At 61.5% G+C, this 15,513-nt stretch overlaps 1 protein-coding gene across 3 annotated transcripts in view; it reads left to right on the top strand.

The window, feature by feature from the left end:
• The window catches only part of HDAC4 (histone deacetylase 4), a 293,330-nt gene that overhangs the window by 177,860 nt on the left and 99,957 nt on the right, over positions 1-15,513 (top strand). For all 3 annotated transcript variants that reach the window (XM_018040130.1, XM_018040141.1, XM_018040136.1), the window contains exon 4: positions 5,271-5,515. In XM_018040130.1, the coding sequence (XP_017895619.1) occupies positions 5,271-5,515 (245 nt within the window). The remainder of the gene's footprint in view (positions 1-5,270; positions 5,516-15,513) is intronic.

Genomic DNA, 15,513 nt, shown 5'->3' on the forward strand with positions numbered 1-15,513 from the left:
GTCCTATTTTTGAAGTTAATAAAACAGATCCCTTAAAGTTGTTTCATGTTCAGCTCTTTAAGAGGTTAACTATTGGACATTTCTGATCGTCCTCCTGACCTCGCCGGTGAAAAATCCGGAATGGGGAGATGGCGTGGCGCAGTTTCCCTGGTGGCTCCAACAGTAAAGACCCACCTGCCAGCGCGATGCGAGTCCATCCCTGGGCCGGCGAGATCCCCCGGAGGAGGGCCTGGCACCCCACTCCAGCACTCCTGCCTGAAGAATCCCACGGACAGAGGAGCCTGGCACCCCACTCCAGCGCTCCTGCCTGAAGAATCCCCCGGAGGAGGGCCTGGCACCCCACTCCAGCGTTCCTGCCTGAAGAATCCCCCGGAGGAGGGCCTGGCATCCCACTCCAGCGCTCCTGCCTGAAGAATCCCCCGGAGGAGGGCCTGGCACCCCACTCTAGCGCTCCTGCCTGAAGAATCCCCCGGAGGAGGGCCTGGCACCCCACTCCAGCACTCCTGCCTGAAGAATCCCACGGACAGAGGGCCTGGCACCCAACTCTAGCGCTCCTGCCTGAAGAATCCCCTGGAGGAGGGCCTGGCACCCCACTCCAGCGCTCCTGCCTGAAGAATCCCCCGGAGGAGGGCCTCGCACCCCACTCTAGCGCTCCTGCCTGAAGAATCCCCCGGAGGAGGGCCTGGCACCCCACTCCAGCGCTCCTGCCTGAAGAATCCCCCGGAGGAGGGCCTGGCACCCCACTCCAGCGCTCCTGCCTGAAGAATCCCCGGAGGAGGGCCTGGCACCCCACTCCAGCGCTCCTGCCTGAAGAATCCCCCGGAGGAGGGCCTGGCACCCCACTCCAGCGCTCCTGCCTGAAGAATCCCACGGACAGAGGGCCTGGCACCCCACTCCAGCGCTCCTGCCTGAAGAATCCCACGGACAGAGGAGCCTGGCACCCCACTCCAGCGTTCCTGCATGAAGAATCCCACGGACAGAGGAGCCTGGCACCCCACTCCAGCGCTCCTGCCTGAAGAATCCCACGGACAGAGGAGCCTGGCACCCCACTCCAGCGCTCCTGCCTGAAGAATCCCACAGACAGAGGAGCCTGGCACCCCACTCCAGCGCTCCTGCCTGAAGAATCCCACGGACAGAGGAGCCTGGCACCCCACTCCAGCGCTCCTGCCTGAAGAATCCCACGGACAGAGGGCCTGGCACCCCACTCCAGCGCTCCTGCCTCAAGAATCCCCCGGAGGAGGGCCTGGCACCCCACTCCAGCGTTCCTGCCTGAAGAATCCCCCGGAGGAGGGCCTGGCACCCCACTCCAGCGCTCCTGCCTGAAGAATCCCCCGGAGGAGGGCCTGGCACCCCACTCTAGCGCTCCTGCCTGAAGAATCCCCCGGAGGAGGGCCTGGCACCCCACTCCAGCACTCCTGCCTGAAGAATCCCACGGACAGAGGGCCTGGCACCCAACTCTAGCGCTCCTGCCTGAAGAATCCCCTGGAGGAGGGCCTGGCACCCCACTCCAGCGCTCCTGCCTGAAGAATCCCCCAGAGGAGGGCCTCGCACCCCACTCTAGCGCTCCTGCCTGAAGAATCCCCCGGAGGAGGGCCTGGCACCCCACTCCAGCGCTCCTGCCTGAAGAATCCCCCGGAGGAGGGCCTGGCACCCCACTCCAGCGCTCCTGCCTGAAGAATCCCCCGGAGGAGGGCCTGGCACCCCACTCTAGCGCTCCTGCCTGAAGAATCCCCCGGAGGAGGGCCTGGCACCCCACTCCAGCGCTCCTGCCTGAAGAATCCCACGGACAGAGGGCCTGGCACCCCACTCCAGCGCTCCTGCCTGAAGAATCCCACGGACAGAGGAGCCTGGCACCCTACTCCAGCGTTCCTGCATGAAGAATCCCACGGACAGAGGAGCCTGGCACCCCACTCCAGCGCTCCTGCCTGAAGAATCCCACGGACAGAGGAGCCTGGCACCCCACTCCAGCGTTCCTGCCTGAAGAATCCCACGGACAGAGGAGCCTGGCACCCCACTCCAGCGCTCCTGCCTGAAGAATCCCACGGACAGAGGAGCCTGGCACCCCACTCCAGCGTTCCTGCCTGAAGAATCCCACAGACAGAGGAGCCTGGCACCCCACTCCAGCGCTCCTGCCTGAAGAATCCCACGGACAGAGGAGCCTGGCACCCCACTCCAGCGCTCCTGCCTGAAGAATCCCACGGACAGAGGGCCTGGCACCCCACTCCAGCGCTCCTGCCTCAAGAATCCCCCGGAGGAGGGCCTGGCACCCCACTCCAGCGCTCCTGCCTGAAGAATCCCACGGACAGAGGAGCCTGGCGGGCCACAGCCCATGGGGTCACAGAGCTGGATGGGACTGCGTGACTAACAGCAGCAACATGACGCAGTGAGCGGACAGTGCATGGGTGTCTTCTGTGCAGCGTCTCAGGCTTGACCTTGTTCCTGTGTAACATCTCAGGTCGCCTTCACATGTCGCCTAAGGGGACCACCCCCTGACCACCCCTGCCATCAAGGCAAGGGAGGTGATCCTGCTTACAAAAGGCAGGCAGTACGGTTATCTCATTAATTCTCTGTGGCTTCTTGAGCTAAAATACTGTTCCCTGACCAGATAAGAAGAGTGTCAGAGACACTGCAAGCCAGTGCACACATATGGACGTGGACCCAGATGTGCCCAATGAAACGGTTGCAGGCTCAATCTGTCAGTGATTCTGTGTGTGTGTCTGTAACCCAGGTAGACAAAGTCAGCTTTATCTTTACAAAGCAAAGGCCAGCTAACCTGAGGGGATCTGCTGAGTAACTCACCTGTTAATCCATGAAAGAACTAGGCAGGTTAACCGGTTAATGAAGAAAAATTTTTCATCCTCTTCCAGGGAAGCAGAAAGAAGAGCCAGAAAGCCTGCCGTCATACACAGACATGATGTTTTCCAGGCAGCATTCAGCACCGTCATTAGTGAAAGCAGGAAAATACTCAGCCCTTCCCCACCCCCGGGAGAAAGGAAAGCAGGATTTCCTTTAAGACGTCAAGTCACTTTCCCCTCCTCTGAGTCCCTTTCCTGAGCCCTGCTCCCTGTCTTCCATAATATTCTATTCCTTAAAATAGAGTCTGAAGCAAATGGAGGGAAATACTGAGGTTTTATAAAACCGGTGTTGTTTACACAGTTTTTCCATCCTGCTATGTTTCATAATAAAAATGATCAAAGAAAGAAAATAAAGGAAGTCAGTAAAGCCCCGTCTCTGCCAGCTGTGTGTGGTGGGGGTGGGATGGGGCACCACTGTCGTCTGGGCCTGTTCACGCGGACAGTCACTTGTGTCCGCTTCTGTCACATAAATATAAAATAAAAAGCCCTTCACACGTCAAGCCTGACACCCAACTAGAAAAAAACAAATACATTTAAAACGGAGTTTGCACCTCACTGACTTTGGGAAAAATCGAAGAGCTGGTATTTACCCAGGGCTTGTTAAGACGTCAGAGAGAGCAGAATTAAATGTTTTCTGAAAAATGATTGAATATTGAGGATTTTCCTCCATTCCCAGGGGCCAGGGCCCAGGCGTTCCGTGCATGCAACCTGCCCCGGGCTCTGGGGGCCTCAGGTGGAATCCAGGCTTAGTTCTGGCAGCGGGAGAGGGAGGTGGTGACTACAGCCCCGGAGCCAGGCCCCTGCTGTCCCGGGTAGCGCCCCACGCCCTGCCCAGGTGAGCAAGCCTGCAGGTGCAAGGCCGCATGTCGGTCTAGGACACCAGGGCCCCCGGCGTGGGCTCGGCGTTTAGGACCCAGGACTGAGCTGGAGCCAGGCCTCCCCACGTCACTTCACTCGTCAGCAGGACGGCCGGCAGGGGCCTGCCTGTGTGGTGACCACTGAAATGGGCTATCCCGAGGGGTGGTTCCACTCCTGGGTCATTTTCCGAGAATCCACCAGAACCAAGGTGGGGCCAGCCTGCTGTGTCTCTGATAGTCCACTTACCTCATCAAGAAGCAGTATTTTAGCTTAAGAAAATAAGCACAGAGAATTCATGAATGGCCATACTACCTACCTTTTGTAAGCCTCTCATTTGCCCCAGTGGCAGGGGCGGTCAGGGCTGCATGGCACTTCCAGAGGCACTGGGTTAGATCCGGTCTCACCCAGGGAGACCCTGGGACCAGGTCCAGGGCGTCAGAATGCCTGACTGCAGAGGTGCTGCGACGAGGCCCCCTCCTGGGTGGCGATGACTCTGGAGGGGAGACTGGCCCGGGAGCCCTGTCTGCTGAGCGGGGTCTCCCCCAGACCTCTGAGCCCCCGGAGAGGCCCAGCCTCCGGCCCTCGGGCCTGTGGCTGGGCAGGTTGTGAGCGGGCTTTCTGGTCGAGGCGGGGCCCCGGGGTCTCTGCTGGGCTGTCTCCACTTCTGGGGGTCGGGGGGTATCTCTGACAGAGACCCTCAGGGAGGCAGCCCCGGAGCCTCTCTGGGAAGTCGGAGGCCCACAGCCAGTGGCCCAGCTTTTCTGATATAATCCCGTCCTGAGAGGAGCACCCACTTGGGGGTATTTTGTGAGACCCGTAATTGGAGACCTGGTTTCTGCCTCCTCTTCGCTTTTAATTTGGCGTTGATCTACAAGCCTTTAGATCAATTCTGCTTCCGTTTCTAATCAGAGCCAACTCATGGCTGTTCGTGGGCCACGACTCCGTGCGGTGAAGGCAGTTTGTTTCTTAGCAAAGCGCAGAAACGGCCCCCTGCAGCATGAGCCAGGCAGGCCATCCGGGGGAGCCTTGTGCTGGCTGTCTCCCGGAGGGCGCGCCCATCACCACTGAGACGTGCTGCGCCCTGGCGCGCCTGTCTGGACCACTTCGAGGGCACACGCTGTTCCAGGGGCCCTTCACACAACTCTTCTGTGGCTTCTTGCAAAGGAGAAAAGCATGCCGCTCGCCCCTCTGCCTGCAGGCAGCCAGGACTCATTAGAGCCGTTTTCCTGCTTGCTCTCTGGGTCAGCTTTCAAAAACGGCATCAGAAAAGGCCACCAGGCCTGCACCCAGGTCCCCTGAACGAGCAGGGCCTCTTGGTGCAGTGGGCCCCTCGGAGGAAGAGGGCGGAAGGCCCAAGTCCTGCCTTTTGAGCCTGTTGAGTAGGAAGGAGGAGGAGGCATCTGAAGTGAGCAGTGGCGCTCACTGCGTGGGCGTCCCCTTGGTGGCAGCGTGGGCGTCCCCGATGGCAGCGTGGGCTTCCGGGGAGGGTGGCTGGGGCCGGGCCAGGACGGCGGGCCACCTGGTCACCGGCGCCTCTGTTCTGTGCTCTCTCCGCAGTGGACGTGGCCTCGGCCCTGCCTCTGCCGGTGGCCCCCCCGGGGGTGCCCATGGACCTGCGCCTGGACCACCAGTTCCCGCTGCCCGTGGCGGAGCCGGGCCTCCGCGAGCAGCAGCTGCAGCAGGAGCTCCTGGCGCTCAAGCAGAAGCAGCAGCTGCAGAGACAGATCCTCATCGCCGAGTTCCAGCGGCAGCACGAGCAGCTGTCGCGGCAGCACGAGGCCCAGCTGCACGAGCACATCAAGGTCAGTCCCCGCCTCCGGCCCGGGCCGGCCGGCCGCGCGCCCAGACGCCACCCGCGCGCCCAGACCCCCGCCGCGCGCGCCCAGACCCCGCCGCGCGCCCAGACCCCGCCGCGCGCCCAGACGCCACCGCGCGCCCAGACCCCGCCGCGCGCGCCCAGACGCCACCGCGCGCCCAGACCCCCGCGCGCGCCCAGACCCCGCCGCGCGCCCCCCCCCGCGCCCAGACCCCGCCGCGCGCCCAGACGCCAGCGCGCGCCCAGACCCCGCCGCGCGCGCCCAGACCCCCGCGCGCGCCCAGACCCGCCGCCCGGGCCGGCTGGCCGCGCGCCCAGACCCCGCCGCGCGCCCAGACCCCGCCGCGCGCCCAGACCCCGCCGCGCGCGCCCAGACCCCGCGCGCGCGCCCAGACCCCGCCGCGCGCCCAGACGCCACCGCGCGCGCCCAGACCCCGCCGCCCGGGCCGGCCCGCCGCGCGCCCAGACCCCGCCGCGCGCCCAGACCCCGCCGCGCGCGCCCAGACCCCGCCGCGCCCAGACCCCCGCGCGCGCCCAGACCCCGCCGCGCGCGGCCCAGACGCCCCGCGCCGCCCAGGACCCCGGCCGCGCGCCCAGACCCCGCCGCGCGCCCAGACCCCCGCCGCGCGCCCAGACCCCGCCGCGCGCCCAGACCCCGCCGCGCGCGCCCAGACCCCGCCGCCGGCGCGCCCAGACCCCCGCCGCGCCCAGACCCCCGCGCGCGCCCAGACCCCGCCGCGCGCGCCCAGACCCCGCCGCGCGCCGCCGCCCAGACCCCGCCCCGCGCGCCCAGACCCCGCGCCGCGCGCGCCCAGACCCCGCCGCGCGCGCCCAGACCCCCGCCGCCGCGCGCCCAGACCCCGCCCGCGCGCCCAGACCCCGCGCGCGCCCAGACCCCCGCCGCCCGGGCCGGCCCGCCGCGCGCCCAGACCCCGCCGCGCGCGCCCAGACCCCGCCGCCGCCCGGACCCCGCCGCCTGGGACCGGCCCGCCTCGCGCCCAGACCCTGCCGCCCCGGCCGGCCCGTCACGCACTCAGACCCCGCCGCCCGGGCCGGCCCGCCACGCGCGCCCAGACCCCGCCGCCCGGGACTGCCCGGTGTCCCCCGGGCCGGCCCGCTCTGCTGCCCCAAAATCTTGCCGCCCAGGACCATCCCCGAGCTCCCGGACTGGTCCCCTGTGTGTACCCACAATTCCACAGCCCAGGACAAACTCCAAGCCCACAGGCCAGCCCACTGTGTGTGCCCGAAATCCCGCTGCCCAGGACCACCGCCTCCAGCCCCCAGCCCGGCCCGCCCCGCCTGGCGCTCTATCTCGCTTCCGGGGACCTCCCCAATGATCTGCTGCCAGTCTGAGGTTGATGCCTGGGGATGTTCCTCACCAGGCCGTGTATACCTGCGTGTCAGCACTTGGAAGCTGGTTGTGGCCAAGAGTGGAAACAGCATTTAAAGGCACCCTGTAGAAGCTTAAGGCAGGGGAGAAATCTTTTCGTTGGACTTCACCTACAAACGTATGTCCCTAAATAGCGACATTACCAACAAGAAGAAGCGCCAGAATGTTAGCAGTGGTCACCTCTGGGTGAGGTGTTTAGGAATTGTCTTTATTTTCTTCTTGGGAGTTGTCCATCTTCTCTCCATTTTTCCCACTGACTTTTTATAATTGCAGGGGCTGCTGCTGCTAAGTCGCTTCAGTCGTGTCCTACTCTGTGTGACCCCATGGACGGCAGCCCACCAGGCTCCCCCGTCCCTGGGGTTCTCCAGGCAAGAACACTGGAGTGGGTTGCCATTTCCTTCTCCAGTGCATGAAAGTGAAAAGTGAAAGTGAAGTCACTCAGTCGTGTCCAACTCTTAGCGACCCCATGGACTGCAGCCCACCAGGCTCCTCCATCCATGAGATTTTTCCAGGCAAGGGGGGGCGAGCTAATATTTACTTTCATTTAGATGGGATAAGGAAAAAACTAACATAATTTTTTCTTTTTGGTATTTACTGTCTGGTGCGTGCTAAGTCACCTCAGTCATGTTCTTTGCAACCCTACAGACTGCAGCCCCCCAAGCTCCTCTGTCCGTGGGATTCTCCAGGCAAGAATGCTGGAGTGGGTTGCCATGCCCTCCTCCAGGGGATCTTCCCGACCCAGGAAATGAACCCTTATCTCTTACGGCTCCTGCCTTGGCATGCAGGTTCTTTACCAGTAGGCCACCTGGAAAGCGCCATTCACTGTCTACATGTATTTTTTTCTGATTGCAGATTTTAAAAGCAAACGTTCCAGGAAGACACGTGCACTAGTGAGGCACAGAGAGGTCATGTCACTTGTTTGAGGGACCACTTATAACGTCTGTGATCACGTGTGTCACCGCACTTAGAACCTGGCAGAACCTTGCTGTTCAGTGGAAATGTGTACACGTTAAAATTCATAGGAAGTTTTACATTTCCTGTAGCCACCTTAAAACGCCCAAAGAAACCAGGTTGTGTGAGTGATTTATTGTTATGTAACAAATTACTCAAAAGGTTTTTAGCCGCTTGAAATAATAAACGTGTTATCAGATAGCTCAGCTCCCACGGGCTGGGGATCTGGGGGCAGCTCGCAGATGGCCGGGCCTCTCGTGAGGTGTGATCGGGCGTGGTCAGGGCAGCGGTCTCACCTGAGCATGGGGCCGGGCCTGCAAGATCCCCTTCCCAGCTCACTCAACCCCTGGTGTGGGGCAGGAGGCCACAAGTCCTCCTCACCTGGGCCTCTAGGATCCAAGTGACCAAGAAGGAGGTCGCAGTGTCTTCTGGACAAATCTTGAAGGTGACCCCCCCACCCACCCCTGCTACATTGCTCTGCTATCATAGGCATCAACCCTCCCGGCAGGAGCCCAGCCGAGGGGTGGACACCAGGAGGCAGGAAGGAGTCTTTGGGGGGCCACTGGGGACCTGGCTGCTAAAGGTAAAAGTAATTTCAGGCTATTTTATTTAACCTCGTATTTCTAAAGTGTCGCTTCAACCCGTGACGCACATAAGCGGTTGTGGCCGTGCTGAGTCTGGGTGCACCCCGTGGACCAGACACGTAGAGCCCGTTTCCCTGTGGACCAGCTGCCCTGCAGCCACACGTGGTCAGTGGCTGTGGGACTAGGTCCTCACCAAAGTCAGTCTAGATAACCGCCGTTCGGTACCAGCGAGCGCCGCCCGCAGGCCGCCGGATCCGTTTTGCCCTTGAAGCTGCAGCCTCCTGTTTTCTGTGAATCCCGAAAGCCATCTGAAGCGCCCGCCCCGCCCACTCGCACTGCTCGCCCCTGGGGCACGGTTTCCTCTCCTCACCAGCAGGCTTCTTGAACTTTCTCCACCAGACTCCTGCATTCATCTCAGAAGCCTGAAAGGTCAGGGCAGCACATCTCTTCCGAGTCCTTTCCCCGGCCTCCCGGTGACCCGAGGGCCCCCATCTTTGGAGGCAGACCCCCTCCACCAGGGGTCCCCCAGACCTTCAGGCCAGAAGCCTGCAGATCAGGCCAGAAGCCCACAGAGGATGGAAGCCCCAGAAATGCAATTCACAAACCTTCTCAAGGTGACCTGTTCTCTGCGCTCTAATTGTTTCTTTCTCCATTTACAGCAGAGATCATTTGTCTGAAGCCATTTAAAACTATGTAACCGTCATCCCATACGCCGGCCTCTGTTTTGACGATTTCCACTCTCTTCACAAGCCATCATCTTTTGGTGACATTTGGCAGTGGTGTTTGTCAGACAGATTTCTTGAGCACACAATCTAATTAGTGTCATTAAACCATCAGTGAATTTGAATAGGATTTTATAATTAAAAAGAGAACGGTGTTTTTAAAAGGGCTTCCCTGGGGCTTAGATGGTAAAGAATCTGCCTGCAATGTGGGAGACCTGGGTTCGATCCCTGGGTCAGAAAAATCCCCTGCAGAAGGAAATGGCAACCCACTCCAGTATTCTTGCCTGGACAATCCCATGGACAGAGAAGCGTGGTGGGCTACAGTCCCTGGGGTCGCAAGGAGTCGGACACGACTGAGTGACAAACATAGAGTGTTTGAAAGGTAACCGAAGTTGTTAACCTTGGGTAAGGATGCTCTCTTTCTGGGGTTCCGACACTCAGCGTCGCACTGCTTCTGGACGCTTGCTGGTTGTGGCCGCTCAGAAGCCTGTCCCCGTCCTGTCCTACACTTGGTTCTTTCCTCCCCGGAAGGGGGTCCTGGAGCGTGGCCAGTGGGGCCCAGGCTCCAGGGAGTCGTGAGTGTGGGTGTCAGCGAGTGTTTGTGTCCAGAAAGTCTTTCATCAGCTGGGACTGCTGAGCGGATCACCCGGCGGATGCGGTGTTCTCTGGCTTTGCCGCTTTGGTGTGTCATTTTAAATTTTCTAAGCATGTTATCGAGGGAGTCGCTCCATCTCATGTTCCCAGCTGAAGCGCAGCGCGGTGAGAGCAAGCAGAAGCGGCCCTCCCTGCTCTGCCTCCCGACCCCTGAGAGCCCACCTCGGCTCCGTCCGCAGCTCGACCGGAGCGGGCCCGGGACTCCCTGTCTGGGGCTCTCGTCGGCAGTCTCAGCGGCCTTTGTTCCACTTGCTGACAGAGCTTCCAGCCCAGCCGTTGCCTTCTGTCAGTCTCTAGACGTGACTCGTGGATTTTCTCGATGACTGTGGCTCCAGCGTAGAGAGGAGACGGGTCTTCAGAGAGTGCTTCCAGGAGGGTGACAGGTGGTTCTGTCGTGCCAGCCCCAGGACCCCGTGGGATCGCTGGCTGTGGATGGACAGGAGCCTGAGGGCGCCGTCAGGAGCTGGTAGAGCCTGCACACGCCGGGCGTGAGTGGCCCCAGAGCCGAGGCTGAACCCCGTGACCCTGGTGCTGCCGCCTCCCCATCTACACTGCAGGCTCCCCTCCCCTCCCCGTCTACACTGAGCCTCCCCTCCCGTCTACACTGCCACCTCCCCTCCCATCTACACTACAGCCTCCCCTCCTGTCTACACTACAGCCTCCCCTCCCGTCTACACTGCAGGCTTCCCTCTCGTCTACACTGCAGGCTCCTCTCCCCGTCTACACTGCAGCCTCCCCTCCCATCTACACTACAGGCTCCTCTCCCGTCTACACTGCTGCCTCCCCTTCCGTCTACACTACGGTCTCCCTTCCCCATCTACACTACAGCCTCCCTTCCCCATCTGCACTGCCACCTCCCTTCCCCATCTACACTGAGCCTCCCCTCCCGTCTACACTACAGCCTCCCCTCCCGTCTACACTGCAGGCTCCTCTGCCCATCTACACTGCCACCGCCTCTCCCCGTCTACACTGCCGCCTCCCCTCCCGTCTACACTACGGCCTCCCTTCCCCGTCTGCACTGCCACCTCCCTTCCCCATCTACACTGCAGGCTCCCCTCCCCTCCCGTCTACACTGAGCTTCCCCTCCCATCTACACTGCCGCCTCCCCTCTCGTCTACACTACAGCCTCCCTTTCCCGTCTACACTGCAGCCTCCCCTCCCGTCTACACTGCCGCCTCCCCACCCGTCTACACTGCCGCCTCCCCTCCCGTCTACACTACAGCCTCCCTTCCCCATCTACACTGCAGGCTCCCCTCCCCTCCCCATCTACACTGAGCTTCCCCTCCCATCTACACTGCCGCCTCCCCTCTCGTCTACACTACAGCCTCCCTTCCCCGTCTACACTGCAGCCTCCCCTCCCCGTCTACACTACAGCCTCCCTTCCCTGTCTACACTGCCGCCTCCCCTCCCGTCTACACTGCCGCCTCCCCTCTCATCTACACTACAGCCTCCCTTCCCCGTCTACACTGCAGCCTCCCCTCCCCGTCTACACTGCCGCCTCCCCTCTCGTCTACACTACAGCCTCCCTTCCCCGTCTACACTGCCGCCTCCCCTCCCGTCTACACTACAGCCTCCCTTCCCCGTCTACACTGCAGCCTCCCCTCCCCGTCTACACTGCAGCCTCCCTTCCCTGTCTACACTGCCGCCTCCCATCCCGTCTACACTGCCGCCTCCCCTCCCATCTACACTACAGCCTACCTTCCCATCTACACTGCAGGCTCCCCTCCCCTCCCGTCTATACTGCCGCCTCCCCTCTCGTCTACACTACAGCCTCCCTTCCCCGTCTACACTGCGGCCTCCCCTCCTGTCTACACTGTGGCCTCCCCTCCCCATCTTCACTGCTGTGTCCCCTCCCGTCTACACTGCAAGGTAGAGACCCGTCCTGACGCCTCGGTCTGACAGGTGCGATCCTGGGGGATGGGGCTGGTTTTCTGCAGTTCCTACTTGTAGCCCAGACTGTTGGCACCGTCCGTTAGGCAGATTTCCTCAGAATAAACCCCTTCCTATGAAAGATACGCTACGGTGTATTTCGGTGGTCTTATCGGGTCTCCGTCCAGAAGTGTGCCTGCTCTCTGCGAGGCTGTGTCCAGCTTGGCTCTTCTCTCCCCAGGTCTCAGGGTATCTCCTGTCTAACACGTGAAAAATAAAAGCGCTTTCCACTCTCTATTTGCACGTCCTTTTTCACTAGTGAGGCTGAGCTTGTATGTATGAGAAGCCTGCTGTGGTTGGTACCGTCTCTCTGGACAGGAGAGCTTTAGGAGCTGTGTGTGAAGCCTGCTGTGGTTGGTACCGTCTCTCTGGAAGGAGAGCTTTAGGAGCTGTGTGTGAAGCCTGCTGTGGTTGGTACCGTCTCTCTGGAAGGAGAGCTTTAGGAGCTGTGTGTGAAGCCTGCTGTGGTTGGTACCGTCTCTCTGGACAGGAGAGCTTTAGGAGCTGTTTAGCAAGCACATGACACTTTTCCTTGCAGGGAAGTGGACAGAATTGAGAGGAGCCTGCTTTTCCGGCCTGGGAGCCAGGCCGCCGTGTTTACTGTCTTTATTACCTGCCCCAGGTGGCTGAGCGATGCTGCCTGGACCCCAGCTTCTGGGTCGTCTGAAGCAACTTGTAATGAGCCTGGAGGACACGCTTCGGCGGCCGTAGCCCTGGTGCCCGGGAAGGCGCGTGGCTGCCGCGAGTGCCGCGTCATTCCTGAGCCCGTCGGCACCCCGTGAGCACACGTACGGTCAGGGCTGGCTCATAGCCTGCACTCCGCGTTTCTAGGAAGACGTCTGCCGCCCTGGGGGCGTGGATGGCCGCTCCAGGCCGCGCTCTGCCCTGCGCCGCCCCCGGCCGGTAGGAGGAGAAGCGCCGAGCGTGTTTCCAGAGCTGGCAGCCGAGGATTGTTCTGCAGAGAACACCCTCTCGTGTGGCCTTGCACCACGGCCTCTCTCTCATCTCTCCTCACTGGCTCTCGCTGATAAACGCGCTGCCTCTGGTCCGGCCCGGGACCCTCACGGGCGCACGTAGACCTGCTGTGTGCTGGATGGCAGGGAGGGGCCAGAGGACACAGCCTGGGTTTTCATCAGCCCTGAGCCACCGCGGGAAGTGTGTCCAGGTGGCGGTGAGCCCCGTAAAGAGGAGGGGTCGGGGTGCCCTGCAGGGTGAGGCGACCCTCCGCTGGTCTCCAGGGCGCCCGCCTGGGCGGAGGCGGCATGTCCCGGGAGTGGGGCTGGGCTGGTGGGGGTGGCGGCCCCCCCTGGGCCGCTGTCACTGCCCGCCTCCCCCACCACTCGCAGCGGTGCCCTGTCCGCGGCGTCCGCACGTCCGGGGCGCCAAGCGTCTGTGATGCAGGCCCTCCTCTCTCTGACCCGCCTGTGGATGGCTGACCCTTTGTGGCATCTGAGTGTCCGATTTGGGGGGAACCTGAGTGACTTGTCCACGGGACCTCTTGATTACTGCTGCTGTGCTCCATGAGGCTGGAGGGAAGGGTGATTTGAACTTAACTGAAATGAGGGTGCCTCTTTGATTTGAGCCAGTAACTCCAGGGAGATAAAGATGGACATGGTTCCATTTCGGAGGACCTCGTAGGCAAGAATATTTTAGTCTCGCGTGGGTCCTGACCACCGTGGCCAAGTAGCTCGTGAGCCTGGAGATGAGCAGCCTAGAGGAGGTCCCCTCCATCAGACTGGTGCTCTGGCCCCCGGGGGTTACTGGTCTGTCCTGGACTTCTCCCCGAAAGCGGGCCACCTGAGCCTTAGAAGCTCCTTGACCATCTTGGAAAAGCTCCATGACTGCCGCCTGTCGGGGCTTGATGCACAGAGCTTCTGGGTCCAGCCCCAGGTGGACATGGCCTTCACCGTGGCAGCCCCGTGCCCCCAGGGTGACCCCTGCTCTGCCCGGCCACGCCAGGCTGTGCTAGCGCTGTGTGTTCTGCGGTGAGGGGCCACCTGAAATCTGTGCGTTTATTTTCACAGTGACTCAGGAAGTGGGTGGCAAGAGCAGCCACCGCGTCAGCCGGAGGCAGGGTCGAGAGGCCTCAGCCAGCTCCCCGCCTGCTGCGCCCACTGCGTGTTGAGGTGGAGACAGTCCCACGAGTGGCTTAGAGGAGCCGGGAAGGCCCCGCGCCAGCCCACTTGCTCAGCTCGGGCATGGCCTGGGCCCCTGGTGGTCCTAGCCCCGGGGGACGGCTCAGCCCCCACGGAGTCTGGCCTGCCTCTCCGGTCCTGGCCCTGCCGACCCAGGCTGTCCTGTGTGCGGGTGTGGGTCTCCCCAGCCTGAGCCATCGGCAGATGAGGAACAACAGGGGCAGGCGGTGCCCACCACCTGCGACCAGGAGCCCTCCTGAGACAGGCCAGGTGAGCCTCCAGCTGCCCTTGGCCTGGAGCAGATAGGCAGCTGCCAGCGGCCTCTGCTTTCCCCTGGGGCCTGGGCTGGGCGCAGAGACCACGGCACATCGCGCATCCTTCCTGTTTGGGCACGAGAGCTTAGGGGCAGAAAACGAGCTGGACCCCTGTGTTCAGTCGGCCAGTCGTGTCCGACTCTCTGCGACTCCACAGATTAGAGCACGCCAGGCCTCCTTGTCCTTCACCATCTCCCAGACTCTGCCCAAGTTCGTGTCCATCGAGCCGGTGACGCCACGCAGCCATCTCATCCTCAGCTGCCCCCTTCTCCTTCACGCCATGACGCTGGGGATGCCGGAGACCTGGTTTCTTAACGTGCCTTTCACTAAAACTGCGCAACAGTCGTTTTCTGCGAGTCGTGTCGTCCTGTGAATTTTAATCACCGGGATCTAGGCTGGTTGTTTCCAGAGTCTCTTTGTAATGATAATTGAAAGATCTCACTTTCCTTTTCTGGGTCCTGGCTGAAACGTAAATATTGTGAGACCAGATTCAGCAGATTTCTGTCTGTGCCTCATTTACGCGTTAAATGAACACTGAGCAGTGGAAGGGGAGCCCAGGCTGTGTGTAGGCAGTTTGAGGGCATCGGTAATACCAAGAGCGCCAGGTTCTTCATCCCAAGACCTGCTGTTCCGGGCACTGTCTTGGCTTCCCAACACCACACAGCCCTTTGAGGTGTCCGTTTCCGAAGGCCAGCGATGCTGGTGGAATCCCAGACTGGCTGACAGTGGCCTGGTGATGCCCATGAGGGCCTGTACCCCTGGACATCAGGTACAGTGCCATTGGGCCCCAAGGCAGGATCCTCTGCATCCAGGCAGATCAACAGACATTTTCTCTGGTAGAAGAACCTCCCTGGGTGAGCAGCCCTCCTTCCTGGAAGGAAACTGGCAGCAAGGGTCGTGGCTGCTTTCCACTTCGGCTAGTCTTTTACCCCAGCGGTGTCATTCCATGTTCCTTTCAGAAGGGAAGAAAACACCCCTTTTTAAATCATTTGCAAAGTTCTCGAGCTGGTCTTACAGACACGCTCAGTAACGCCAGCTGGAAGCGCTGAAGGTCAGACCCAGATGTGCTGACCACGGGCGACGGTCACTGCAGAGCTGGGGAGCCAGGGTGGAGAGCTACTCTTGAAGCCCCGTCACCCAGAGCCGCCTCTGCCACCCCCGTCCTGCCGCAGCTCCTGTCAGCCACCTGTTGGGAAGGCGGTTGTTTAATTTCTGCCATAGAGAGAGGTCGGCCATGACGCTCAGCGTGTATGGAGCACACGGGTGGGCGCTGAGCTGGGCGTCCGCTCCTGCCCGTTGCCACAC

Source organism: Capra hircus, chromosome 3 (assembly GCF_001704415.2).
Source record: "Capra hircus breed San Clemente chromosome 3, ASM170441v1, whole genome shotgun sequence".
NCBI lineage: Eukaryota > Metazoa > Chordata > Mammalia > Artiodactyla > Bovidae > Capra > Capra hircus.